We start from the raw sequence: 26,748 nt of genomic DNA, 5'->3' as shown, positions 1-26,748 counted from the left end.
GGGGGGGTTCGGCGACACCACGGTGGCAGGTGCCACGGAGCAGCAGCCCGGTTGAGGTGACATCCCGCCCCCTGGCACGCCGGGGGATGCAGCCACAGCGGGTGGCACCGGGTGACACCGTCACGCCGGGTGAGACGTGAGACCAGCCCCGCTGGGTGACACCACCAGGGTGGCACACGCCGGAGGAAAAGGCCAAGCCAACGTGCCTGTGGCCACCTGGTCCTGCTCCAGAGCATCAACCAACAACCCTACCTCACCCCAAGGCTCCTCCATCCCCAGGAACCTTCCTCCTGCCGCCGTTGCCGAGCTGAGGAGAGCCCCGCCACGCGTCCCCGTCACGGCGGGGCCCAACGGCCTGCCCGGGGATCCCAGCCGGGCTGGGTGAAACCTGTCTCCTCCGGGCGATGCCGGGGGGCCCTCGCCGAGCTGCCGAGATGCAACTTTCTGCTGCAGCGAAGCCTCTCTCTGCCTCCCTTACGTAACGGCGCTGCTGCCTGGCACGCCGCTCGCCTCCACGTCCTGCACAACTTCAGCCCCGTGGGGAATGGATTTCCACTCCTCCCGGACCATCCCCGCTCTTGATTCTCAGCTGACAGGGCTTTTCCCCCGTGGGGAATGGATTTCCACTCCTCCCGGACCATCCCCGCTCTTGATTCTCAGCTGACGGGGCTTTTCTTAACTGGGGTTATTCAGCCTGGAGAAGAGGAGGCTGAGGGGAGACCTTCTTGCTCTCTCCAACTCCCTGAAAGGAGGGTGCAGAGAGGTGGGGGTCGGTCTCTTCTCTCAAGTCACAGGCGACAGGACGAGAAGAAATGGCCTCAAGTTGCGCCAGGGGAGGTTCAGGCTGGATATTAGGAAAAATTTTTTCACTGAAAGGGTTCTCAGCCATTGGAATGGGCTGCCCAGGGAGGTGGTTGAGGCCCCATCCCTGGAGGTGTTCAAAAGACGGGTTGATGTAGTGCTGGGAGGTCTGGTTTAGTGATGGTGCTCCTTGTTTGTTGTGTGGGTGTCTATTTTTGTCAGTCAGGTTGACGGTTGGACAAGATGATCTTTAAGGTCCCTTCCAACCTAGAAGATTCTGTGATTCTTGCATCTCAAGCCGGGGGTGCTCCATGCAGTGACCCCATCCCAGCACAGGGCCACCTGCACCCCAGCTGGAAGGGTGATGGCACCCACCGGCCCGGCAGCAGGTCCCGGCCACGCAGCATCCTCCGGGAAGGGTGCTGGTGTTTGGGGACCCCCCTCTGCACAGCCCCTGCAGATTGGGGGGGTTTGGGCAGGTTTGCATCAGCGCTGCAGCTGCCGGGCTGGATCCCTGCAGGAGGAGGCTCTGCCTGAAGCACCCCCCCGCAGCCCGGGGGTCGGTAGCCCAAAGGCTCCCTGCCTGCCTGGCTCCGGGCCCCGACAAGCTGCACGTGGGCACCGGGGCTTTCATCTCTCACTGCTTTGATGGTTTCCTACTGATTTTTTTTTCCCCACTGATGTTTTTTTCCCCTTTGAGGTGTTGACAGGGGCAGTGTTTGTGCTGTGCCAGCCTTGCAGGGGTGTGAGCGATTCCAGCTTGGGCATCCCAAGGCTGTTGGGTGCCCCCCCGCCAAGTTCTGCCCCCCATCCCTGCACATTGGCTTTGTCAGTCAGCTTCTGATCAGAGCTGCTGAGCTCCTGGCTCGACTGTCAGGGCGAGAGCCACCCTGAATACAGATCATGCCAGGGCTCTGCCTGCCTTCCCGGCCACGCTCCAGCACCGTGGGGGACGTTGTGGTGGCCTCAGGGAACACCCCTGGGACCGGCTCCACGGCTGTGCCCTGCCTACTGAAGCCAGGGCTGGAGAACTCGGCGTGTCTGGAGGGATGCCAGGTGGTGGGGATGGAGGAAAGTTATCTTCAAATTCCCAGGAGGCTGCCTGCGACGTGCCACGTGGATTGCAGCTCCCGGGACGGGGCACACCACGCAACGTGCTGCAAGGGAGTAGGGTGGAGGGGTGCGGATGTCCCTCCCCCAAGCCCCATATCCCCAGCCCTGCCCAAGGTCCACAGCTGCAGGGTGAGGTCCCAGCCAAAGCTCCACCAGCTGAAGCACATCACCATCGCAATCAATAGGGAAATGCACATTCATTAACAGCCTGCAGGACCTTGGCAGGGAGGGCCGGGAAGGGCTTGGATGGCTTCCCCGCCTAATAAACCCATCCTGCTCCTTCAAGTCGATGCTTTTACAGATGAGCTCCCATGGCATCTCCCTCCCCATGACCAGTATCATCCTTGTTTCTGGGATCTCCTCCCAGACGGAGAGCTCTTGGCTCTGCAGCTCCTGCCAACCTGCATCCCCCTGTGCTGCCTGGGGCTGTGCAGACCGTGGCACATCCCGGAGGTGCACTCTGGGCACAGCACCAGCAAGGATGATCCGGGTGAGAGCCTGTATCCTTCACTCTGCTTTCGGTGCTCTGGGACGGGCTGTGACCCTCCGCACGTTCCTCAGCCTGAGCATCTGCTTGGTGTGGAGACCTCACCTGTGGAAACTCCTGATCAGTGGCTTTGAATACTGCACGTCAGTAATTCCAAGGCTCTGGGTGTGCTTCCCAGCCTGGTTTGTGTGTCTTACCCGTTGCCTTGCTTGCCCCTGTGCCCTCACTGCTTGGAGGTACCCAGGGATGGAGTTTAGGGGCAAGCAAATGTCACTCATGGCTATGAGGAGTTGGAGCATCTTCTCTTCACCCAGCTCTTTTCCCAGGAGCTGTGGAGGTGCTGGGAGCCATTTGGCTCCTGTGACCCGAGGGTGGTAGCTTCTGGTTGGCAAAATCAAACAAGCCACCTGCTGCCATCGCCACCGTGCCCTGGGTGAGCACTGGGCACTGGTGTCCCCACCAGGTGGGCTTGGGGCTCAGTTGCTGGAAGGAGAATCATTTCAGAGCATTTAGATGGAGGGGATAAAGTGATGTGCTGAGAGATAGGGCTGTTATGTGTCTGTTCCCAGCTTTGCCTCGCTGCCTTATCAGCCAGATCTCAGACATGATAAAGCAGAGATGGAGGAGAGAAACGGTGGGGAGAGCAGGAGGGGAAGATGGTCACCCTGGGGCAGTGGGACCTGCCTCTCCCTGTCACCTCCCGTTTGGATATTTGGGGAAGATGCTGTTGGGAAGGGTGTGGTGGGGGGTTTTCTCAGCGTGGGATGGTGTTGGGCTCCTGGGTGGAGAGGAGGGCTCCTCATCCATCATCCCCTCACCAGGAGTCAGTGCCACACGCAGCCTTGGGATGTGGTCCTGGCTGCACCCTGTGCACTGAGCACCCCCCGGGACCCCAAGGAAGAAACTGCCTCCCTAACACCTCTGTATTTCTCTCCCCAGAGCCTTCCTCCAGCCCTGCCTTTCAGGATGATCACCCCAGGAGCGCCGTCGGGGACCCTCCGGGCACATCCCTGCTGACCCCACCACACTGGGACCCCCTGGGCAGCCTGGCCACCCTCCTCCCCGGGTGGCTGCTGCCAATGCCGAGCTGCCAGGGGCTCAGGGGAGAGCCAGAGCTCCGCTTCCCCATGGCAGCCCTTTCCCCCCGCGCCCCGGCCCAGCTGCATGGTGTGGGTGCCCCTGAGGACCTCCAGGACTGACCGCCGGGCCCCCCTGCGCTGCCCCTCCTCCCGCTGCGCCACCATGTCTTTGGAGTGGTTGATGGATTGGAGCTGGTCCCTGGACGGCCTCCGGGATTTCATCGCCACTGGCATCCAGTCATTCCGGGATTGCGACGCCACCGCTTTGGCCGCCGTGGCCTGCCTCCTCCTCCTCTTCCTCTGGTACTGCTACCAGGTGGGGAGGGAGCAGCCCCGCGCCTCCTACCCCACCGTCAACGCCCTGATGCAGGGCGCCGAGGCCAACGGGGTGCAGAACGGCTACGTCTACTGCCACTCGCCCGAGTGCGTGCGCTGCGCCCACCACGACGGCCTCAACCAGAAACTCTACCACAACCTGCAGGAGTACGCCAAGCGCTACTCCTGGTCCGGCATGGGCAGGATCCACAAGGGCATCCGCGAGCAAGGCCGCTACCTCAACAGCAGGCCCTCCATCCAGAAGCCAGAAGTCTTCTTCTTGCCCGACTTGCCTACCATGCCCTATTTCTCCCGGGACGCTCAAAAACACGACGTGGAGTTGCTGGAACGTAACTTCCAGACCATCCTCTGCGAGTTTGAGACCCTCTACAAAGCTTTCTCAAACTGCAGCCTCCCCCAAGGATGGAAAATGAACAGCACGCCCAGCGGGGAGTGGTTCACCTTCTACTTGGTGAACCAGGGCATGTGCGTGCCCAGGAACTGCAGGAGATGCCCACGGACGTACCGCTTGCTCGGCAGCCTTCGCACCTGCATTGGGAACAATGTCTTTGGGAATGCCTGCATCTCCGTGCTCAGCCCGGGCACCGTCATCGCCGAGCACTACGGGCCCACCAACATCCGCATCCGCTGCCATCTAGGTAAGCCCCCCACCCCCCGGGGTGGAGGAGTGGTGGTGGTTGTGGTGGTGGTGGTTCATCCTGGTTGGACCACGGGTGGATGGAGAGGGCTGGAGTCACGCCTGGGTGCAGGAGCCCAGAAAAAGGCCTCTCGCACCCCGTGCTCGCTGAGTTTGGCTGCTAATTGCTGCTAATTGGAGCCAGCACCCAGCGTGAGGGAGGTTTTGGGGCTCTGCTGGCTGCAGCCTCCCTGGGAGAGGCCAGTGTTGAGTGCCCCCAGGGTGACCCACCTCCCCGAAGTCCCCAGCAGGAGCGTTTCTCCTCCTCTTCCCGCTCTCCTGGAGGCTCAGGGTCACCCTGGTGCAAGATTTTGTGCGGGGGGGCTCTGAACATCCCCCCCAACCCCAACACACTCTGCAGGGATGTGGGGCAGCCCAGGATGCTGCTCCCAGGACCGAGCTGTCTCCCAGCACCGCCACCCCCCAGGGAGCTCCCTCTCTCCTGGGAATTCGGGAACGATACAGGCAAAGATGCTGCAAATCAGGAGTGTAGAGGGGGGTCCCAGGGGTACCCCCCACCCCTGGCAGGGCGAGCTCTGGGCTGGTGGCAGGGTGCCGGGGATGGGGACATCCTGGGTGGCACAGATGGTGGGACTCTGCCGCGCTGGAAGCGGCGCAGATCGTGCCGGGGGAGGCACCGCACGGGCCCTGTGCTGGCAAACACCGCAGGCGCTTGTTCAGCCAACTCCTCTCGGGTAAACACACTCAGGCGGTGACTGGCCATTTATTTAGAAAGGGAATCAGCCTCCAGAGCTGAGCCGAGGAGTTCTTCAGGGCTGGGGAGCCGCTGGGGAGCTGGGACGTGCCCTTGTTGGTGCCAGGAGGTAGCCCAATGCCCAACCACCAGCTCTCCCCTCTCGCTGGGGAGATGCCTTCTCCTTGCAAGGGGCTGAGAGCGGTTCCTGGGAGGGGGCCAGCGTGGCGAGGTCCAGGTTGGCTCAGACAAATGCTCCCAACCCCAGGAGCATGGAGCTGGGGCCAGCCCTCCAGCTGGAGCACGCACCCCCCCGGGGAGATGAGTGATGCGGGTCATTCCCTTGCCCTTCCACGCTTTCCAGCTCCATCTGCTCTCCAGCAGGACACAGCACCGTGCCTGGGGTGTGCTGATGGGCTGCTCGTGCCCTCACCAACATCCCCACCGTGGTGCTGGGGGCTCTGCTCTCGCTCTACGTCACGTTTAAGAGACAACCAGCCCTTTCAGGGCTCTGAACAGCCACAACAGCTGTCAGCGTAGCCAAATCTCTCTCTAGGATTTACCCCAACCCCATTACTGCTCGGGGCCAAGCACAGGCACCGGCTCTGCCCCTCCAAGGGACTGGATGGATGTGTGTGTGATGGAAAGGCTGTGTCCCTCTGGCTGCCTCCTCCCCGCCTCCCCCCTGGCTGCTCAGCTCCCTCCTCCCCAGCTGGAGCATCTGCAGGGAAATGGCTTCGGGTTTTGCAGGCTTGGACACCTCCCTTGGAAAAACCCATGGCCCCAGCTCCCCTGGGCATCCAGGAGCCCCTGCTTGGGTTTTGACATCTCTGCGAGGTCCCTTCCTGCTCGTTTGCTGCATCGTTAGCACTCACCAGCCACGTGAGCCCTGACCCCTTTCTCCACCACGGCTGCATCCTCGGGGCAGGTTGACTCTGCACCAGAGCCATTTCTGGTGGGGGGGGTGGCAGTCCCCATGTAGGGGGTGACGGGATCAGCCCTCGTCGAGCTGGCCTGACTCGCGCGAGTATTTTAGGAAAAGACACGTTTTATTTCCAGGATTGTCCTTCAGATGGCCTTCACAGAGCCTCTTCCCTTAGCAGAGGGTTTTGCGACCCTCCCCTGGATTTCTGGCCCCACGGCTGCCCGGTGGGGGCCTGGCAGCATCTCAGGTGGGGGACTGAGGGACAAGGTTGAGTGGGGACCTCGTGGGGGAGCGGGGAACGGAGCCCATTGAGTCCAGGAGCAGCATTTCCCCCTACCCCAGCCCTGGGGTGGGCAGGGTAATCACTGCAGAGCTGGGGGAAGGAGAAGGCAGGCTCTGCCTTGGGTCTTGGAGCTAGAAAATGTAGCAGGAAACTCTTTGTGGGCTTTGGTGGCTGTTCCAGCTGTGGAAGAGAGTGCCCACGATGCTGAGCTCGTGGGGGGGGTGCCCTACAGCAGCTGGGGATGAGAGGAGCAGGGGCTGAGCTGCCCCAGGCTTGGGGTTCAGCTTGTAAATCATAGAATGGTTTGAGTTGGAAGGGACCTTAAAGATCCTCCAGTTCCAACCCCCTGCCCCCTGTGGTGCCAGCTCTGTGCGTGGTTTGAACCCTGGACTTTGCCATGCACCGAGTTCAGTGCAGCCTCTGCTGCTGCTGCAGCTCCCCGGGGGGAAGCAGCCCCTCCACAGCAGCGTGGAGCTCACTTGACCACATTTCAGGGCTTCTCCCTTGTGCCAGGGAGCACGGCATCGCCTTCACCCTCCCTTCTCCTCTCTCTTTGTTCCTTGAAGGTCTGAAGACGCCCAGCAACTGCGAGCTGGTGGTGGGGGGCGAGCCCCAGTGCTGGGCTGAGGGGCGCTGCCTGCTCTTCGACGACTCCTTCCTGCACACGGCGTTTCATGAAGGTGAGTGTGACACTCGGCGGGTCCTCGCAGCCTCCCCCTTCTCCAACAGCCCCATCTTCTCCAGTAATGGAGAAACCTTTTTGCTGCAGAGCCCTAAACCCAATAAGCTGAGCCCCTGACCCAAACCAGCAGCAGTGGGAGAGCAGCCACTGGCCACCCCTCCTGAGCTGGGGCTGGGAGAGGGAGCCTGAAGCATGTGAGAGCCCTGCAGAACTTGGCAGGGAAGGAGAGGTGATGCTGGCATTGTCTTGGGGACCAATTTTCTCCCATCACCCCATGGCAGGATGCCCGTGGCCCCATGGCTGGCTGGATGGGGCTTTGAGGGAAGTGTCCCTGCCCATGGCAGGGGAGTTGGAGCTCATTAATCTTTAAGGTCCCTTCCAACCCAAAGCATTCAATGATTCTATGCCCATCATCCCATGGCCAGATGCCCATCACCCCATGGCAGGATGCCCATGGAGGCCAGGCTCAGCCCAGGGGTGGGATGGAGAAGGAAGCAGAGACACTCAGAAGGTGTGGGGGACTCCTGGGCTGTCCCACCAGCATGAGGACACCAAGGCACCCAGCCTTCCCTTGTCCTCCAGAGCTTTGCAGGGTGGCATGGGCTCCGGTGCTGACATCCTCAGCATCATCTCTCCCTCGCTGCTGGCTGTGGTGGCCCTGTGACAGGGCAGCAGCTTGGTGGTGACCAGCCAGTGGCACCTCCATCTCCTGTGCAGGGAGAAAAGCTTCACCCCGGCCTGTTTTGCTGCCCCTTCTCCATCATGGAGGGAGGCTGTTCCGCCTCAGCTCTCCCGGATTAACCTGATACATCAAAGTGTCTGGCAGAGCTGTTTTATGCAGGGGAGCAGGCGAAGGGAGTGGGAGAACAAAAGCTGTTGCTCCCACATCAACCCTGCTGTGGAGCTGGGAAGGCTGGAATGTCGCAGCGGCAGCTCCGAGACACAGCTCAAAGGAGGGTGAGCTCAGCGTGGCCCCCGCTGCCCTGCGAAGAGAAACCTCGGGGTCTGATGGCCCCAAGCATCCCCGGAGCTCCAGCAGGGAAGACCATGCCCTGCACCAGTTGCTGGAGGCACTGGGCTCCCAGTAAGAGGCAGTTTAGGTGTTTCCTGGGGGTCGCACTGGGCAGACACCTGGGATGGAGCCCATCACCCCTGTGCCAGGGCGAGCACTGGCCTCTCCTGCTGGAGAGTGGTGCCCAGGGACAGGACAAGAGGTAACGGGCACAAACTCGAACATAAGAAGTTCCATCTAAAGATGAGGAGGAACTTCTTCACTTTGAGGGTGGCAGAGCCCTGGAAGAGGCTGCCCAGGGAGGTGGTGGAGTCTCAATCTCTGGAGACATCCAATACCCACCTGGACATGTTGCTGTGGGCTGGACTAGATGATCTCCAGAGGTCCCTTATAGCCCCGTATCATCTTATGATTCCATGAGCCTCATCCCATTGCTCACATCCCACCCAGGTCCCCCGGAGGAGGGTCCCCGCGTGGTCTTCATGGTGGACCTGTGGCACCCCAACGTGGCCGCTGCCGAGCGCCAAGCCCTCGACTTCATCTTCGCCCCGGGCCGATGACGGCGCTGCCCGGCGGGGTGGGGGTTGGAGGGCGGCTGAGCTCCGCCGCGGCTCCGGCGCCGCACTGGAGGCTTCCTCCCAGCACACGGCCTCCCGGGGGCTCTTGTAAATGGAAACTGCGACCTGTATCGACGCCCATCTCTTTCCTCCCATCGTCGGAAATTATTTTCCCCCCTGTCCCGGTTTGAGGTAAAAGAGGGGGGATCCGTTTTCCAGCAGGGCAGCGCCTCGCCTTCCCTCCGTGGTTACCCCCGGCGCCGCCCTCCTACATGTCCTGTTGCTACTGTGTTTTTTGCCGTGTTCAGAAGTAGAGTAACGAAACCAAGGGTGTTTGTTTGAATGTAATAATGTAAAACCTCTCATGGCCATCAAAAGAACCACATACACACACACACATGCACAACCAAAACAGCAAACCAGCCTGCCCCTGGCCCCGCTGCGGTCCCTGGATGGATGGATGGATGGATGGACCCAGGGGCTGCTCAGGCTGGGGCAGATGGGGCAGGGCAGTGTTCTGCCTGCAGAGAGCTCTTGCACCCCCAGCCCAGGGGCTCCTGCTGCCTCCCTCGCATGCCAGCAGGGCCCTGGCACGTGGCTCTTGCCTCAAGAGACCTTTTTGCCACCCGGGCACGATGCTGGCTGCCCTCGTAGCCACCGGTCCCCCCTAGCCCCAGCAAGCCCAGAAGGAGCCCCCGACATCCACCCTGTCGAAGGGACAGAACGCATGGAGCCCCGCTCTTTAATCTGGCCAAGGGTGTTATTAATTGCCTAAAACCCCTTCTCGCTTTATCTGCAACCTTGGGAGCCCCCCCCAGGGGCAGGGACACTCTTTGGGAGCCCCCCCCAGGGCTCTTACTTGCCCGTGTAGACAAAAGCCAGGGATGAAAGAAGGTCACTCTTCCTTCTGCTGCTCCATCTTCTCCTTTCCTGGGGCCAGAGACAGCTCGTGCCTTCCTGGCAGCCAAGGAAAGGTTTCCAAAGGCAGGGGGTGTTTAATTCCACAGCCCAATTCTCCACCCCCGCCAGGGAATCCTGCCCACCCACCAACCAACACGCTTTTCCTGAGGTCACCCCAGCACCCAGGGTTTGTTCGGGGGGGGGTGGGGGTGGTGGTGTTTTGGGGTCCAGAGCTGCCGTAGGGTTCATACCACGCTAGAGGTGAAGCACGACACGTCACAGATGCTCCCCCCTGTCCTCGTGCCTCCAGTTGGGACACAGTTGCCCCGGTGGCCTCAGCAGGGCTTTGGGGACCACTCACCTCCACACCCCACCCGGGAGGGAAGGCAGCCCCCGCTCCCCTACGAGTTCTTTACAGGTTTGTTTTGGGTTTGTTTTTTTTTTTCAACGATCAGATTGCAAGATAAGGCCGAGATTTCAAATACATCCGAGATATTTTTTACACCTGTCTTGTTACAGAATTATCCGAAAAAGTGCATGATTTCTACACGCATTGACTACCTGGAGGCAGAGCCTGAGGGAACAGGCTGGCTTTGGTAACTGTCCTACGGTTTGGTAACATTCATACAGTGGATAAGCAAAGATTATCAATAAACAGTTGTGCTGAAAACAGAAAGGACTCTGCCTGCTGCCTTAATTACTCCAGGGCCAAGGAAAACACTGAGGGGTCGGGTGCTGCTCGCCCCAGGTGGCTGATTTGGGGAGAAAAATGCTGGAAAAGCAGCTCCAGGGTGGGATGGTGATATGACAAGCAAGGATATTGCTTTAAAATACTCAGGACTTGTGTCCTGCCCAGTTACAGCCTCCCTGCCCAGTGTTTCACCCGCAGCCAAGGAGGGGCAGGGAGTATCTTTGGATCTCCCAGACCCCTGAGGTCCAAACACTGCAGAGCCTGCAGGTCACTGACTGTCACCAACAAGAGAAAAAGCCACATTCTTGCTTGTCCCCCAGCTGGGAACACTCGCTGGGCTCCACAGCAGGGCCACCAGCCTGGCCCAGAGCCTTCAAAGACACGGTGGCTTCCAGCTGCCTGCTCTGACGCACCAAAGGCAGCTCCGTGGGGAGCAGCTCTGGGGCTGGGGTGGAGGGACTGCTGGGTTCTCACTGAATTCCTGCCCCAAAACCAGTGCCAGGCACCACCTCGAGCACACAACCAGTTTGGCAACACCAAGAATCCCTCCACATGAGGCCTCTGGCCCTCGTTAGCATCACTCTCACCCACTTGCAGGGCAGCAGCTGCTCCTCATCCTCTTACCCTTGAAACGGCCGCTTTTTAAGCATCCTCTCTCCAGCACAACCATTAAAGTCAAGGGCCTGGAGCTCTTCGCTGCACGACACCGAGACGACCCTTCTCTGTACCGATGGAAGGACAGAAATAGGCCCTGGTGGCCAGATGCAGTTCAAGAAGGCAGAGGGAAGGAAGCAGCCCCAGCTGTTCCCCTGCCGACAGACGGCACGGCAGATTGTCGCCGAAGCTTCCTGCCGACAGCAGGCAGAAAGCAGCGATTCCCTGCTTTGCTGCTCTGCCAAAACTCCCTCCTGTCCCTCTCAGGCTTTTCCTTCAAACTTCTTCGTGTTTCAGACAAACGCTTCCCCAAAACACCCAGGCAGGAGGCAGCGGGATCTCCCCGGGAAGGGGGGGAGAGGAGCAGTCTGGAGCTGCCTGGCAGCCCTGTGCGCTGTCTGCCTGCTCCTCCTGGCAGCCCCAGCCTTCCTCACCCCCAAAGAGAACCTTCTCAGAACTGGGGGAAGCAGTGCCTTACCCTCAGACCCCTTCATCACGGGCATCACCGAGACAGGAGGTCTCCTGGCTGGATGGCTGTAGCTCAGGCTTTCCAACGAGGCTTCACATCTACACTGCTGTTAGTCAGTTCCCCTCCTGCAGTCCCCACAAGGACATGAGGAGGAAAAAGCAGCACCACAAGGCTCTCCTGCTGCTCCAACACCTCCTCGGCTGCCAGAGCTGGAAGCCAGATGGCAACCCATGGCCAGGCACCCCCTGAGCGAGCAGCTGGCTCCTCCTCTGGAGGCCACCGAATTTCCCAGCTGAGGAGCCCCGCCACGGCAGAGCTGCCTTGGGAACTCCTCCTCTGGAGGCCACCGAATTTCCCAGCCATGGCAGAGCTGCCTTGGGAAGCATCTATCCTTAGAGCAGAACAAGAAGCTGTGATGGTGGTGACTTTACTGTGCCCACTGACACAATTCTGCTCACCATTTCACAACAAAGCAAATAACACATCTACTTTTAGCCATCTCCTCAGACCCTGACAAGCAGGAGCGACCGGAGCGACAGGCGCTGCCCCTTCAACCCCCCCATGTGAGAACTCGCCCTCGGCACGGAGCTCACTGGGAGAAACGGGTCACCCAGCCCCAAACCCTCCCACCAGAACCACAAACACAACGACCAAACAGCAAGTTGGACTCTGGCCGCTGACACACGGCGCTTGGATGAGCCTTGGAGGCTCTTTTATTTTCACAGTGAGGGGTGGGTGTGTGCCAGCAGCAGCTCCGGGACATAAAGCACGGTCAGATGCAGGGATGCATCACCCAGGTCCAAGCAACCACCACCACCACCCCCAGAGAGGGGACACCCCCTCCATCCAAGCAAAAAGAGCTGCCAAGGAGCTACAGAGCCTCTTTGGTCCCGTTAGTTTCAGAGCCTCCCACTTGCTTTCTCTGTCAACAGAGCACAGACAAATCGGGCAGCGAGAGCAAGGAGGTGACACAAGGTCCTCCAACAGGAGGGAGGAGAGGAGGCAGAGGAGCAGGCACTTGTGAAGGAACAAGGATGTCCCAGATTCAGCAACAACATAAAACCCTCCTGACCATGCCTGGAAGAGGATTATGAGTTTTTGCAGCATTTGTTCTGTTCCAGTTAGTGTGAGAAGGTGCAGGCTCTGTTCATCAAAGTAATGCATTACATCATGGCAGGGGATTGGTTCTATAGATTAAGAGGTATAAATAAAGCCTGAGTCTGACCAGGGCAAGTGAAGGCACAGGATTCCAGGCAGACACAGTGTCTGACTGACATCTCTGTGTAGCTTAGAGCAAGAAGAGGTTTTTACTTTAGGACAAGGCACTCCAGGAGTCTCTGTGGCGGCAGAGCTCCACAAACACTCCTAGAGTCAAGGTAAACCAAGCATCCCAACACTGCTGCTTTCTACCTTCAGTCTTTGGTAAGTGCTAACATCACCAACACCCTGCACGAGCACAAAATACGCTGCAGGAACAGGGTGAAAAGAGTGGCCCTTCCTCAGGGCAAGGCAAGCTGGAGCCTCCATGGACATAGCACGGAGTCTCGTGCCTCCTAGGGAATAAAGGGCTTTGAGATTTTTACTTATTGGAGGTGAAAGGGCTGAGAGACCTTGCCTCAGTTCAAAGCAGGTTCACCCCGTGCTTCAGCAGCTTCTGCTTGGCCTTGCTTGGCAAACTGAAGGCGCTGTCGTGAGGGTTGGGAACACCCGAGTTGCGGAGAGGAGCACCCAGCTGCTGGAAGTAGGTTTCCTGGACGGGGTTCCGGCAGGCGTAGACGGCCGTGGAGGCATTCCTGGCAGGGCAGGAGAGAAGGCAGTGGTCAGGATTTACAGCTTTGAGCAAGATTCCCTTCAGCTCACCAGGCTGGGTGTTGGGGACGCTCGTGGTACTGGCCTCCCAGCTCAACAGAGGGGCTTTTAGGTCTCTCTCAGCAAAGCAATGGAGCACAGAGTTAAATGGGCACCAAAAGCCTACAGTGCATTGCCAGAAGGCCACAGGGAACCTGATCCTCCTTCTCAAGGGTCCTGGCATCCTAAAAGAGAGAGCATTGTATGCCTCATCCTCAGGGACCTGCTGAGCAGCAGTAACACCCCTTCATGTGGCCATCCTCTGAGTATTTCCCTTGCAGGCAGACCAGACCAGATCAGACCAGACCAAACCAGACCATCAAGAGCCAGTAGCTGAACCACTCCTCGTGTCTCACACCCCTTCTTTCCTGGAGGAACCCATCTCACTGCTGCTGCCCGTAAGCAAATCCCAGCCCAGCACCCTCACAGCAGGGACCACACGATGTTCCTTAACCACACGTGTGAGGAAGCTCAGAAAATAGTCAGATACTGCAACCACGAAAGCTCAAGTCGCTGATTAAAAGCCACCACTCGGTATTTACCTGCAAGAGGGCTGGCAGGGAGCAACGCAGAGGGCTCTGCATTCCTCCCCGACGGAGGGAAGCAGCAACTGATATGTTTGCTGACACCCTCCTGTGACAACTCTCCATAAAAGAAAGCAGTTTTAGTCATCGTGTTACTCAGCCCGATTCACACATGGAGTCGCTTTTTCGGGGGCACCGGAGAAGACGCCAGCTGAGCCGGTGTAGGATTGAAGGAGCCAGTCAAATGAATGCTAAAGGAGGAATTCTCCAGCAGGGAAGTGTATGATTCACTTTCCTTTGGCAAGCTGTGTCGGAGGAGCGAAACGGGAGTAATTCCCAGAAGCATCTTGATTTCATCGTGTGTTTCGGACAAACAAGAGAGAGGTGAATCTCTGGGTAATCACAACGTAACCATCCTCCTCAAGATCAGCCCCAGGAAGGAGCAGCACGGGACCAGCTCTGGCTGCTGGGAACAGCCTGGAAGGGCTCTGGCTGTGATAAGACCATCTCTGCCTGGCGCCTTACAATCCAGTTTTGCCACGCGCATTACAGCGTGTTTCCAACCCAACAAGCCATGCAAGAAAACAAAATCTAGGTTGCCAATTCTGGGCGCCTTTGGCTCCCAGCCGAGACACAAATTTATTAGGAACAGCTATATTTAAAACTGCGTCTTAGAACCTTATGGTGCCAGGAACTGGCAATATTCTAGGGCTGTATCTTAATCCAAAATCGTGGCACGACTCAGCTGTGCCTCCAGTTCACGTGTCCTGGTGGCATTCTGGCCTCTCAACACCAAAACAGGCAGAATATTCTGCAGCCCACATCTAAAGAGCAAACTTCTGGGAACGAGGTGACACGACTGACCCTTGGCAAAGGTATTGGTGTGATTACAGTGACCACCAAACCTCAGCAAGCCTTAGAATCATAGAGTCATAGAGTTGTCCAGGCCGGAAGGGACCTCCAAATGTCATCTAGTCCGACCTCCCCGCAGTCAGCAGGGACACCCCCAACTAGACCAGGTTGCCCAGGGCCTCGTCGAGCCTCTCCTTGAATATCTCCAGGGATGGGGCCTCAACCACCTCCCTGGGCAACCTGTTCCAGTGCTCCACCACCCTCACAGTGAAGAACCCTCTCCTAATCTCCAGTCTAAATCTGTTCCCCTCCAGCTTGAAGCCATTTCTCCTTGTCCTGTCACTGCAGGCCTTTCTAAACAGGTTCTCCCCAGCCTTCCTGCAGGCTTCCTAAAAGAGGTTCCTAAAAGAGGTTCCTCTCTCCTGCCTATTCCGTGTGCTGCACAGCACACCTGGAATTGGAAGAGGAGGGTGTTGGAAGCCCACCTTACCTGATTATCACCTCTGAAGCTGTTGGAAGCTGGCTGAAGTCGGAGTGGATCAGCGTGGCAGCTCTCAGGAAGTGCCGCTCCAGAGGGCCCGGTGTGTGGGGCAGGTTGGCTGCAGAACAGGAGGAAAAGGTGTGGGTTAAAAGCCACTCTGAAGAAGAAAAAAACCCGTGGAGGTCTCCCACAGACCCTGGATACGTACAGATCAGAGACTGGGTGATACCCTAAGCCCCAGTGTGACCTCGATGGAATAAATCAGCAGTTTGCAGCGTGTTCAGCCACACACAAACAACCCTGGTGTACCTTTCCCTGCACGGACACCCGTCAGAGGGGTGAGAAGAAGGCCTGAGATCTGGGTTACTCGGAATCACTGGTGTTTCTCTCTTTCCCTAAAGCACTTCTTCTCAGCTGGAGGGAGCTGGGACACTGCCAGAAAAAGGGAAACAGCAGAAGGAACTGGAGCAATAGGTGCACCTGTCACTGCAGGCCTTTCTAATCCACCCATCGATCCAGGGCAGCAGCCTCCAAACTGGTGGCTACTGCCTGTTCCCAGTTTTGGCTTCTTGTGGCCAGAAATGACTGACAAATACTTTGTTGTAGGGATCAGTGATGTTAGGGGGAGGGAGGGAAGGTCTGAAAAGGATGTTGAGCCCTGTCCCACAGGGCCTTCTGTGTGTCAATGGTCCACCCATCGATCCAGGGCAGCAGCCTCCAAACTGGTGGCTACTGCCTGTTCCCAGTTTTGGCTTCTTGTGGCCAGAAATGACTGACAAATACTTTGTTGTAGGGATCAGTGATGTTAGGGGGAGGGAGGGAAGGTCTGAAAAGGATGTTGAGCCCTGTCCTCAGACCCAGCCCTCAGCAGAACCCCAAGCAACACCCTCCTGAGCCAGGCGCCGGTGGCAGCCGCTCCATCTCCCAGAGGCCTCTGGCTCTCATCCAGCCCGAGCGATCAACAAGCCTTCAGCAGATTATAAACTTACAAAAGACAAAGCTTCCTCAACAGGGCCTTGTATCCAGGCTATTTTATATGAGTTATAGCCAGCCAACGTTCCTAAGAAGTCATCTGAAGGGTGAGAAAAGGTCACCATAAACCCTACTCTCTTCCTTCTTCCCACCTCCAAAGTGGCTGCGGGTCCAGAAGATGAAGAACTTACCCGTGAGCACATTCTGAACACAATCATAGTGAGTGAACCTGTAGGTTATCTTGGTTGAGGACGCGGAGTCTTTGGGCAGTGTCTCTCTCAGATGGACCTCGAGGCCGTTCAGAGAAGCCAGGCTGCTGTGGTACTGCAGGAAGGGCGGAAAAAAAGGCAAGTGTTAGAGTAAAAGCCCTGCCAAGGAGGTACCAGAGGGTCCTGGAGTGACTGATGTTGGTGACAAAGAGACTGGACCCCAGGAATGACTGGGAAACCTGGGCACAGGGGAAAGCAGAGGAGTCTCACAGCTTACAAATCAGCAAGATGGAGACTCAGAGAAGGGCACTCTAACCTGAAAATAAGCCATTAAACCACCTGACGCTATTAATTACAGCAAAATGCAAGACTCCATTAATTTACCATCAAACATCACTCTCCAGGGCTCATTCTCACATCCTGGCCATGACTTTGGGCTGCAGCAAGGAATATTCCTTCTCTTACCAGCCTTTACGCCACCAGACGTGCCCGCACGACACAGGATGCAAACTTTAAACACCTGGGCAGGATTTACTTGCCTGCAGTGTCTCCTGCACCCAGCCTCCGTGCTGAGCTCCTGGCCAGCTGCAGGCTGGGCTGTCAGCAGAAGGAAAAACCAGAAAATCCAAGGAAACAGCCTCACCCATGGGATAACGACAGGCCTGGCCAGGAGCAATGGATTCACACAATGTAGTAATGTGAAAACCAACCTATTTTCCCCACTGGGCTCTCAGTAGCCCAGATGCCCTGGCCGTGCCGAGGCAGGGCTGAGGAGCCCTCTAGAAGATTAATTCCATAATCCTCCAGCCTGCCCCTGGGCTTTCCTCCACCACGGAGAGGATCAAGCTTCCCCTCAGCAGGACGGCAGCGCCTGGCCTGCCCTTGACCCCGCTGGTCAGGGAATGGATTTTCTTTTCTGTGGGGTGAAACGAAGGGCTAAGAGCTAAAGCCAGGCAGGAAGGGAGCCTGAAAGCCTCCAAAGCCTCCTGCTCTGCCAGGAAAGGCTGTATTGGAAACCGCCCTCCCAGAGGGATGATCGGTGCTGCCGGCTGCTCTCGGCTGCACAAGTAGCATATTTTACCCTTCTTTGGTGTCATTCAGGGGCCTCAAAGCATTCGACAAACGTTAATTATAACTAAGCTTTGACATCCCCAAGAGCCAAGGGTCATTTTTAATCTGGAGATAAACAAAGGAACAGACAAGCTGAGGTTACGTCTCAAATCCACCATGATGCCAGCGGCAGAGCCCGGGCTCTACCTCCTCCAACAATCCTCCTCCTCCTCCTCCTGGGATGACAGGACACGTGGAGCATCCCTTCCAAGAGATAACAAACACCTGCACCCAGAGGAAGGGTGTAGTCAGAAGAATCCAATCACAGCCAAAAACCCAAGCTGAATGAAAGCACAGTTTGGCCAAGATGAGATCCAAAGCAGCACGTGAGATGGAAGCAGCACCTTTGGGAAAAGGAGGACCCAAATGGCACAGGGCTTTGGCAACCCTGGGGCAATGCATAAAGGAAAAATCCACTGAAAGGCGGTGCACCGGTGTCAGGGAGTTGATTTTCACAGCAGCACAGAATGTGATTTTGAGACTTAACGAACTGAATGACAAATTAAGCCAGGAGGAGGGGTCTGCTGCCAGCCTTGCCCAGGCTTTTGACGGGAGGAGGATGTGTGATGTGTCACTAGCAGAGCTAAACCTTCCCCTAATGAGGCATTTCACGCCCCAGCCATGTCCTTCAGACGCTCCTTCTCGTGGCAGGTCGGACATGAAGCAGAGCAGAGGCTGGTTTCTAGCCATGAGCACCCCCGAGCACAGCAGAGCTGCCACTGGAGGAAACCCAGAGAAGCTGAGGGTCCCCATGCCATGAGGACAACCTTCAGCTCCTTGAGAGCATCGGTTCCTACCTGCCCACATCCCCTTCTCTCCCTGCAACACTGTAGAGAGGAAGCCATTGTGGAGCTGCCCGTTTGAAAGGAGCAGAAAGGGGACAGAGCAATGGCTGCAAAGGTCCAAGGATGCACCTCCTGCCCTCTGTGGATCTCCCAGCCATCCCTTCCTGGCCCCAGCCCCAGCTCCCGAGCCCCAGAGCTCAGGAATCAAAGGAGTAACCTTCAGGCTTTGCTAACGCTGGGAGCCAGCATCAGTCTGAGCTTCCCTCCGCCTTCCAGCCTGACGGGGGAAAAGAAATTAGGTTGTTCCTATGGCAACTGGAATATCAAACAGGCCTCTGCAGCTTTGACTCAGCTCCCTGGTAGGGAAGCAAGGGGCCAGGACGGCAGCTCTGCAGACTAATGCTTCAGCAGGAGACGCTGGGGGCCGGCACGTCCTTCCCCCGCAGCCCCATTAGCTGCACCCATTAGCTGCCGCCTGGCAGGGAAGCCTCAGCTCCAAAGCCAACCCCACAGCAATTTGGGATTGCTCTGGTGCAGCACCCTTTTGCAGCACCCACATGGCACCCTTCCCTCCGGCCCCTGCAGAGCAGCACCGCAGAGAGCAGGCTGGGGACTCAGATTTTCCCCTAGAAAGGAAAGGAGTCGGGGGACTTGCTGCCAGCCACGTCTCTCTGGTGCTTCCAGAGAAGCTGTGACACACAAAAGGGGAGGTTAAACAGAGAACAAACCCTGCTTTCCAAAAAAGCACTACAAAACTGACGGGGTTTCCTCCCAACAAAGCCCAAATCCAGCACAGCCCCTTGGCAGGCAGCGGGGCTGTCTGACGGTCACACCTACACGTTCTGCTCCGGCGCTGGCACCGACAGACAACAACGGGCAACAGGAGTCTCCTGTGAGACAACACTCTCACCTCTCGGGCTGCCTGACGTTCGCCAACAACCTCCTACATAGCGTCGGTTGCGGTGAGGAACCCTAAGACAAATGGCTGTGCCTGGCACAACGCGGAGCAGGTGAGGAAAGAGAAGGGAAGTGTGAGCCAAGGCTCGCTCTTCTTCAGTCAGAGCCCCTGTCACCTGCCACCAGACAAGCAGCAGGGAGTGTATCTGCAGGTGTGGAAATGCTTTCCCACTTACCACATCTTCCACGGAGCTCTGGTCCTCTCGGAGGTCATCTTCAGCCAACAGGGAGAGCACGAGCCCCTTAATACAGTGAACGTACAAGCTCATTTTAACCAGTTTGTCTGACTCTGCACCAGTCTGGGCTCCCAGAGCGTCCATTTGAGGCATCCAGCCACTCTCCCCGCTCCCTGGACTCTGCATGTTCTCTGCTGGGTCACTGGGCAGGCTCTTCTGAACTTCTACAGCTGGTTGCTGCCTCCTGCTTTGGAGCTCTGATGGTATAGCAGCGGCTGGACAATCCAAACCCTGCACTTTGCCACCATCCACACCACCGCCTCCTCCAGAGATGCTATTTTGGCTCAGAGTCCCTTGCTCTTGTTCATTCGACTTCCTTCTGCTCAACTCTTGGGCAGGAGAGCAAACAGCTGGACTGCCACTGGCTGCAGAATAACTTTGGAAGCTACGATGCTCAACATCAGAGTCCTCAAGGGATTTTTCCACATTTTGACCCTCCTGCTCCCGGGCGTAAGGGTTTGGGAAGGAAAAGCCTTCCAGATACGGACCTGCAGTCCGAGTGTATTCAACGGTATGGGGTGTGGAAGGGTTTGGCAGCTGCTTCGTGTCTCTCTCTGACGGGAAGGATGTTTTGCTACCGAGCTCTGAGCTTTTGCTGTCTGGTGTGCTCAGTCTTGCAGCTGGAGAATTCTTTGTACTGGTTTCCATTTCAGGGAAGCCCTTGAAAGGGCCACCCGATTGCGCAGCATCTTCTGGTGCAGCCGTGCCTGAAGCTTGCTCAGGGGACTCCTGCACAGAGCTCCTGCTCAGGTCTTGCTTTTCATGATTTCCTGTTGATTCTGAAACTGCCTGGGAGCAGAGAGCATTCTTCTCTCCTCCCGGGCTTGCCGGGGACACGGACGACCTAGCAGGAGGTGACAAATTGATTAAATTACTGAGTAGGATCTGTTAGGAGTTATTACATACCTAATAACACCACCACCTACCTACTCATCCACTCCACTGGAAACTCTCGGAGCACTGAGACTTCATCTTCTGTTAGGAATACGGGGATGATACGGACACCCTGTGGCAAGGGAGAATCTGCAGGAGTAATGCAAGTTTAAGGATTAAATTAACATCTCCCAGAAGCCAGAATCCATCAGCCTGAAGGAGAAAGCATGCTATTATCCTGTACCCTGGGTCACTACACACCGGCCATGTCTGACCAGGCAGCATTTTCCCATCCTCCTCATACACTTCATTCCTGACAGAGTTAAATTTTCCCTTAGTTTGTGTTTCTCCTTTTTTTTTTTTTTTTTCCTAACCGTCCTGGCAGAATATCTACAAACTGATGCTCAAAAGCGATGACTGAAGGTTTGGACTGAAAGCATCAGCCATCTGTTTTCAGGGCTCCGACAGTGGCCAAGTAAGCACATGGGTAACTGGAATTAAAGCAGGCACGTTGGGAATCCACAGAACACACAATTCAACCCAAAAGAGCAAACTCCTTTGCTCAGCCAAAGGAAGGAACTAGTTCTCATTACACAACACCCACTGGCACATGCTGACTAGTGGCAGCAGCACCCTCAGGGATATTCTCCTGCATCCAGTAAGAGCTTCGCCGTGAATCCCAGAGAAGCAGCTCCTGCTCCCACTGCAGAGAATGCAAGCCCAGAAGGTTGCCCATATGTGGCTGCTGGGCACTGGGCAACCAGTACTCTGCAGCTGGATGCTCACCAGGCTCCTGCTGCTCCTCACCTCCAGGCTCCCTCTGAAAGAAAAGCCAAGAATCAGCTCTGGGGCATGACTTGACACTCGCCATCAGTGCCACCTCTTCCAGCCTCCTCTGCCTCCCTGTGACTTCAGCAGACCCCAGAGCAGCCCCTTCGGCCAGTGCTGGCACTGGTTTGGTCCTTAGGTAGCCCTCAAAGTCAAGGGGACTTCCCAAGAACCAAAACACACCTGAAAGCAAGGACAAACACCCCAATTTGTCATTATTGCCTGTTTAGGGCAAAAAAGCTTGGTTTCCTCAGCCACAGGAAGGGCAGGGGCCTTCTTCAAATGCAGATCTTGATGGTTTTTGTAGAAGATCTTGAACCATGTAAATAATTACCTTTGACAAGCTTTAATGCAAACAAAAATTGATCTGTTTGTCACTTTCAGACATTCACTGTGTGTATATTTAGCACTAAATATATAATTTGGGTAAAAAGCTAATTGAAACATCACATAGATGAGAACTCATTAATTTAATAACAGAGATAGAAAAAAAAAAAGCAAATTTAGTGCAGAAGTCTTCAAACCTCACTCAATAATAACTAAAATTGATCTGTTTGTCACTTTCAGACATTCACTGTGTGTATATTTAGCACTAAATATATAATTTGGGTAAAAAGCTAATTGAAACATCACATAGATGAGAACTCATTAATTCAGTAACAAAGATTGAAAAAAAAAAGGCAAATTTAGTCTTCAAACCTCACTCAATAATAATAAAGAAAAGCTTTTAGCATCAGCATTGATACTTGTCCTTCCCAGTAATGTCACATGTGAGATTTATGTGACAAGAGCTCCATAAAAGTGGGGTATCCGCGTGCAGGGAACATGTTCAGCAACATACCTGGCCTGGAGACTCATCGCCTTGGAGGAGAACTTTGGCAGTGAGAGGAGGTGGCAGCTGGGTGCTCACAATCCTGAAAGGACACAGGAAAGTCAGCCACGAGCAGAGTGTCCCTCCCTGAAGCTGGGTCACAGCCTCCTGTCACTCAGAGCATGGGGACGGGCAGAGCCAGCCGTAGTTTATCGCACTGGACTTCTACTCTGAGTAAAAGCAAAGGTGCTGCAGGGTCCTGTGTCACACCTGGGGGAGTCTCTAAGGCTCCCCTGGTCTCTCCCAGTCCCCCCAGATGCTCTGCAAGGGCTGAAGGGCCAGCTCAGCCACGGGCTGGAGCTAACACATCACCACACAAGAGAGACACAAGCTGAGTCACCACCAGGACTCTCGTTTTCTTCTTTTCTTTGGGTCAGTTCCACTCTAACCTCAAAAAAAACCCCACCTGCTGGCGTTTACTTTGGGCCAACAAAGTGTGTCCAGAGAGAGCTCTTGCTCTGCTCTGGGATCACAGCCCCGGGAAGGGGCAGATTTAACCCTTTGGTGAATGCCTGGTTACTTACAAGCCTTTGTAGAGAATGCAGCCTGCCAAGACGTGAGGAGAGCGCTGGCAAGTCTGCAAGATGAGAGCTGCTTTCAGTAAAAGCAGAGGGTCCACCTAGACGGGGAGAACCACAAGAATTTAAAGCAGAAAATCCCAGGAAATGCTCGAAGCAGCAAATAAACACAAAGCCATAGGTACGAAGACCACCCTAGGGCCAGGCACTGCAGAGGACAGCCTTTTACCTTGGTTTTGTCCAGATTCCAGAGAGAATTGAAAATCTTGTGGAGGTCGCTGGTGTTTTTTTGGATGTGTTTAATGTATCTGTCCCACTGCCTGCTCAGTTCCTCCTGGGAAAATGCCTGCGGGCAACAAAAATCCACACTGCTGTCACTGCACAGGCTTTACCACAACCAGGGTGGTCAGATGAGATCAATTTGGGACAGCACCTACAAGTGACTGCGGGGAAAATAACAGAAATTTGACGAGGAGGATTGTAAACACTCTCCAGTGACCTGCAGCTGAGGTATCAAAGCCCCACATATATCATACTAATTGCTGTTTCGTGTTGGGTGCTTGAGGAGTAGAACATCTGCGTTTAGAAAACACAGGGCTGTGATAGACTCAGAGGCACCTTATTGAACATGCTGGAGATTCCTGCCCTGCTGGGGGGAAGATCAAAGCCCAGTGGTGAGCTCCACCTGCGTGAATCCCTGATACACAGGCGAGAACAGCAGGTTCAGTCACTCAGTCACGAGGACTGAGCTCCACGGTGCCTTCAGAGATCCCCCAATTAGTGAGATTAAATTCACTCCTCGCATTTCATCCCTGGTTTTGTGGTTGATTCCGTGTGCTGCCTGTGATGGCTCACACAGTGAGAGATCTCATGATCTCAAGGAGGAAGATGAGGCAGAGGGCCATGAAAATGATCAGAGGGCTGGAGCACCTGAGGACAGGCTGAGAGAGCTGGGGGTGTTCAGCCTGGAGAAGAGAAGGCTCCAGGGAGACTTTATAACAGCCTCAAGAAGGCTCCGGGGAGACCTTATAACAGCCTCATAGTACCTGAAGGGGACTCCAGGAGAGCTGGGGAGGGACTCTTTATCAAGGAGTGGAGTGACAGGAGAAAGGGTAATGGTTTTAAACTGAAAGAGGGGAGATTGAGATGAGATCTCAGGAAGAAATTCTTCACTCTGAGGGTGGTGAGAGCCTGGCCCAGGTTGCCCAGAGAAGCTGTGGCTGCCCCATCCCTGGAGGGGTTCAAGGCCAGGCTGGATGTGGCCTTGAGCAACCTGCTCTGGTGGGAGGTGTCCCTGCCCAGGGCAGGGGGGTGGAACTCCATGGTCTTTAAGGTCCCTTCCAACCCAAACCATTCTCTGATTCTATGACACCAAGGGCAAACTTTCAGTAGACACTCCCACCACCTCAGTGCAACAGCAGGACGGGCCTGTAGGCTTTTCCAGGTCCCAATTCTTTGATCTACGAGCTTGTTCTGACCCTTGTGAGCAGAAAGACAACACAAGGGAGCGTGCCAGCACGTATGTGCCTGGGCAGAGCTCGGCCAATATGGGAAGTGTTTAAAAATCTCCTAGACAGAAACATCACGGCCGCTGATCTTTAATTACCGTGTAGGCGAGGTGCACAGGTCCGTTGTAGAAGGTGAAGAGGCTGATGAGCTGCTCCAGAAACCGCCTACAGCTGACATCAGGGAGCTCAACAGCACAGCCCAGAACCTTTAACACACAGAAAGCCACAGAGGAGGAATGTTTACTGACAAAATCCAGGCACTGCAGACGAGAACAACTCTCTATCGCTGTCAAAATGAGTATCAAAGGAGCACAGGCAGCTCTGTGGCAGGGAAACAGCCCTCGGATTCACAAGTCAGATGAAAAGGAAATTCAAAAATACCCACAGAAGAGCCCAGGCACCGACAGGATAAATAAATGATATCAGAATTCCAGTGTTTTAGACACACTCCCACGTCAGATGACCTAGCTGGGTGCTCTAATAGCTACAAACATTCTCCTGGAACTAAGCAGTTAGAAATATTCGTATTAACTTGTTATTTACAGAGATGGAGATGCTTCGTTTAGGTTTGGAGCTGCCAAGAGGACAGAAGAGAGAGCCCAGTGAGCCCGAACAGCGCTGCCAATTAAACAGGCCTGACTGGTCTCAGCCCAGTTTCCAGGGGATGGTTTGGGGTGGTTTTGTCCCGATTCTGCCGCACGCTGCTCTTTAGAAACTACGTGTCTGTTGATGCTGACAAAGCTCTACAGGAGGGAATACCAGGGGGTTAGAAGGAAAGAACAACCAGAATATCAAACAGGGAGGCTGAATCCTTTATAAACTGCAGTTTCCAGTCCAGTAACCCCTGGATACACACAACGATGCAGAGCTCAGCCTCTCCCAGCCATTGCCAGGCACATCTTAAGCAAAGCCCTTGGGTTGGGACACACAGAGGAGGCAGATGAAGCCTTTCCCAGAACAGCTGAAGGCTGCAGCCTGCCACAAACACAAATTTTATGTTACCTTGCAATGAAAAGCTGTGCATTGCAAGTTCCCACCCTAGCTCTCCCCACGTCTAGCTGTGTGCAGCCCAGCCCTGAAAAAAAAAAAACAAAAAAAGAAATAAAAAAAGCCCTCTTTGTTATAGTAGCTCAGAATCCCGCTGGTTTTGCCCCGTGACTGCCTCCAGATCTCTCCAACTCACCCACAGATAGTCTCTGTCCACTACAACAGCAAACTTGAGCTTCCTCAGGCGAATGAGACTTGGAGGAGCTCCAGAGATCTCCGTCAGGCAGTGCACCACCCCGGCGAGCTGTCCACACAGCAGCTCCTGCTGGTCGGGGAGAGTCTGTCGAGGAAGGCAGGGAAGAAAGACCTTTTATTTATTTTTTTTTTTCCTTTTAAAAGGACTTGGGAAAAAAAAATACATCACTGCTGTTTTCAGGTATAAATAAAAATTGACTATAAGTTCAATTCACTTATAAATCAAATGCAGTAGCAGAGGAAGACTTCTGGGGAAAAAATAATCGGACTGTTTTTTTTTTCAGGCAGCACAAGGGCACTTCCATCCCTCCTGGGTATTTATTCTCATCACCAGAAGAGATCTGGATTCTCCTGGACGACTCCACCGAGCAGAACCCACACTGAGGGGGCAGATCCAGCACCCCATGCCCAGCCTCAGAAGCCCAAAGACCCCCGTGGAGCAGCCCCCCGTTCCACCTGGTGGTTCCAGGCACGTGAGTTTTCTTAAAACCTCCGTGAATCCTCGGTAAGAAGGAATCCAAAGCTCCACCAAGAAGCCTGACCCCTCCTCAACTGGAATGATCAGCCCTGCCCCACAACACGGGCACCGAAATAAAAGCAGGTGTTACCTGAGATGGGTAGAAATAACAAATTCCAGCACTTGTAGGGTCTCCTTCTTCCTTCACCTTCGAACCGTCGTAAAGGAAAAAGTAATTCCACCTAAAAAAACCCAAAGCATTAGCAGAAACCATCGTGTATTTGGAAACTGTTACAGGCATGGTTCTATGACTCTCCTTGTCCTCTCTGTTATTTCAGGCAGAGCAACGAACAGACGGTTACAGATGGAGAGGGATGTGGTTCTTACACAATCACACCCAGTTTAGACACGAAGGAGGCACTAAAAGGGTCTCATGGTGTGAAATTTGACCACTTTTCTGGGTTTAAGACGGATTCTACAGCTCAGCAGCGAAGATATGAGGAAGATCTGGACCTCTGGGATATCATCCTGTCCGCACGTACCCACACACACCCAGAACAATTACCATTAACCACACACAGTCCAAAGGGATCCCGCAGCCTATTGCTATTAATTCACCGCTTTTAATTGACGACAGGCCCCGGGGGGGTGGCCCGGTTGGAGGTTTCTGGCCTGCGCCGTGACGTTATTCCCCTCATAATTCCAAGAATACACATATTTAATAACAGTTTTCCCACTCGTAGCTCCTCACGAGCTTCGCTGAGGCCACCAGTGACAGCCCGCGGCCCCAGCCGAGCGGGGGCCATCCCGGTGTCTCCTCCACACCGACGACCCGGCGGTGAAAGGGGGGGGTACGGACCGGGAGAGCCCCGAAACCACCGGCGGGGGAGGAGAGGGGGGAGGAGAGAGGGGAGAAGAGCGGGGGAAGGGGCTCACCATGGTGCCGAGCCGGGCTCCGGCGCGGCGGGGGGGGCCATGGGCACCGGGCTACCGGGCTAGTCCGTCCCTCCGGCAAGACCCCGCCGCCACCGGGGCTGAGAGGCTCCACTCTCCCGCCGCCGCCACAGCCACTTCCGGGTAGGCGGCGGTCCGCCGGTCCCGTGACCGCGCCACGTGAC

At 55.7% G+C, this 26,748-nt stretch overlaps 2 protein-coding genes across 5 annotated transcripts in view; one reads left to right on the top strand and one right to left on the bottom strand.

Annotated features, from left to right (window-relative positions):
* The window catches only part of ASPHD2 (aspartate beta-hydroxylase domain containing 2), a 12,100-nt gene extending 1,876 nt beyond the window's left edge, over positions 1-10,224 (top strand). For 2 of the 4 annotated variants that reach the window (XM_014944799.1, XM_014944795.1), the window contains exons 2-4: positions 3,341-4,454; positions 6,961-7,074; positions 8,539-10,224. In XM_014944799.1, coding sequence (XP_014800285.1) covers positions 3,566-4,454; positions 6,961-7,074; positions 8,539-8,648 — 1,113 coding nt within the window. In that variant the 5' untranslated portion in view covers positions 3,341-3,565 and the 3' untranslated portion in view covers positions 8,649-10,224. Of the gene's footprint in view, positions 1-2,376; positions 2,405-2,441; positions 2,545-3,340; positions 4,455-6,960; positions 7,075-8,538 lie in introns of those variants that run through there. The other 2 variants (XM_014944796.1, XM_014944797.1) reach the window with 2 other exon arrangements.
* Positions 10,225-12,021: 1,797 nt separating this feature from the next.
* On the bottom strand, positions 12,022-26,718 carry HPS4 (Hermansky-Pudlak syndrome 4). The gene is made up of 13 exons (XM_014944837.1): positions 26,567-26,718; positions 25,782-25,872; positions 25,115-25,258; positions 24,030-24,137; positions 22,653-22,769; positions 22,430-22,524; positions 21,876-21,948; positions 20,993-21,026; positions 20,260-20,356; positions 19,274-20,177; positions 16,228-16,360; positions 15,074-15,182; positions 12,022-13,152 (listed from the first exon to the last, which is right to left on the bottom strand). Exons 1-13 carry the CDS (start codon positions 26,605-26,607, stop codon positions 12,981-12,983), a joined length of 2,118 nt encoding a protein of 705 aa, XP_014800323.1. The 5' UTR covers positions 26,608-26,718; the 3' UTR covers positions 12,022-12,980.
* Between the last annotated feature and the right edge of the window lie 30 nt (positions 26,719-26,748).

This window comes from Calidris pugnax, unplaced genomic scaffold (assembly GCF_001431845.1).
Source record: "Calidris pugnax isolate Ruff unplaced genomic scaffold, ASM143184v1 scaffold139, whole genome shotgun sequence".
NCBI classification, from domain to species: domain Eukaryota; kingdom Metazoa; phylum Chordata; class Aves; order Charadriiformes; family Scolopacidae; genus Calidris; species Calidris pugnax.
This window is presented reverse-complemented; position numbering and strand designations above follow the sequence as displayed.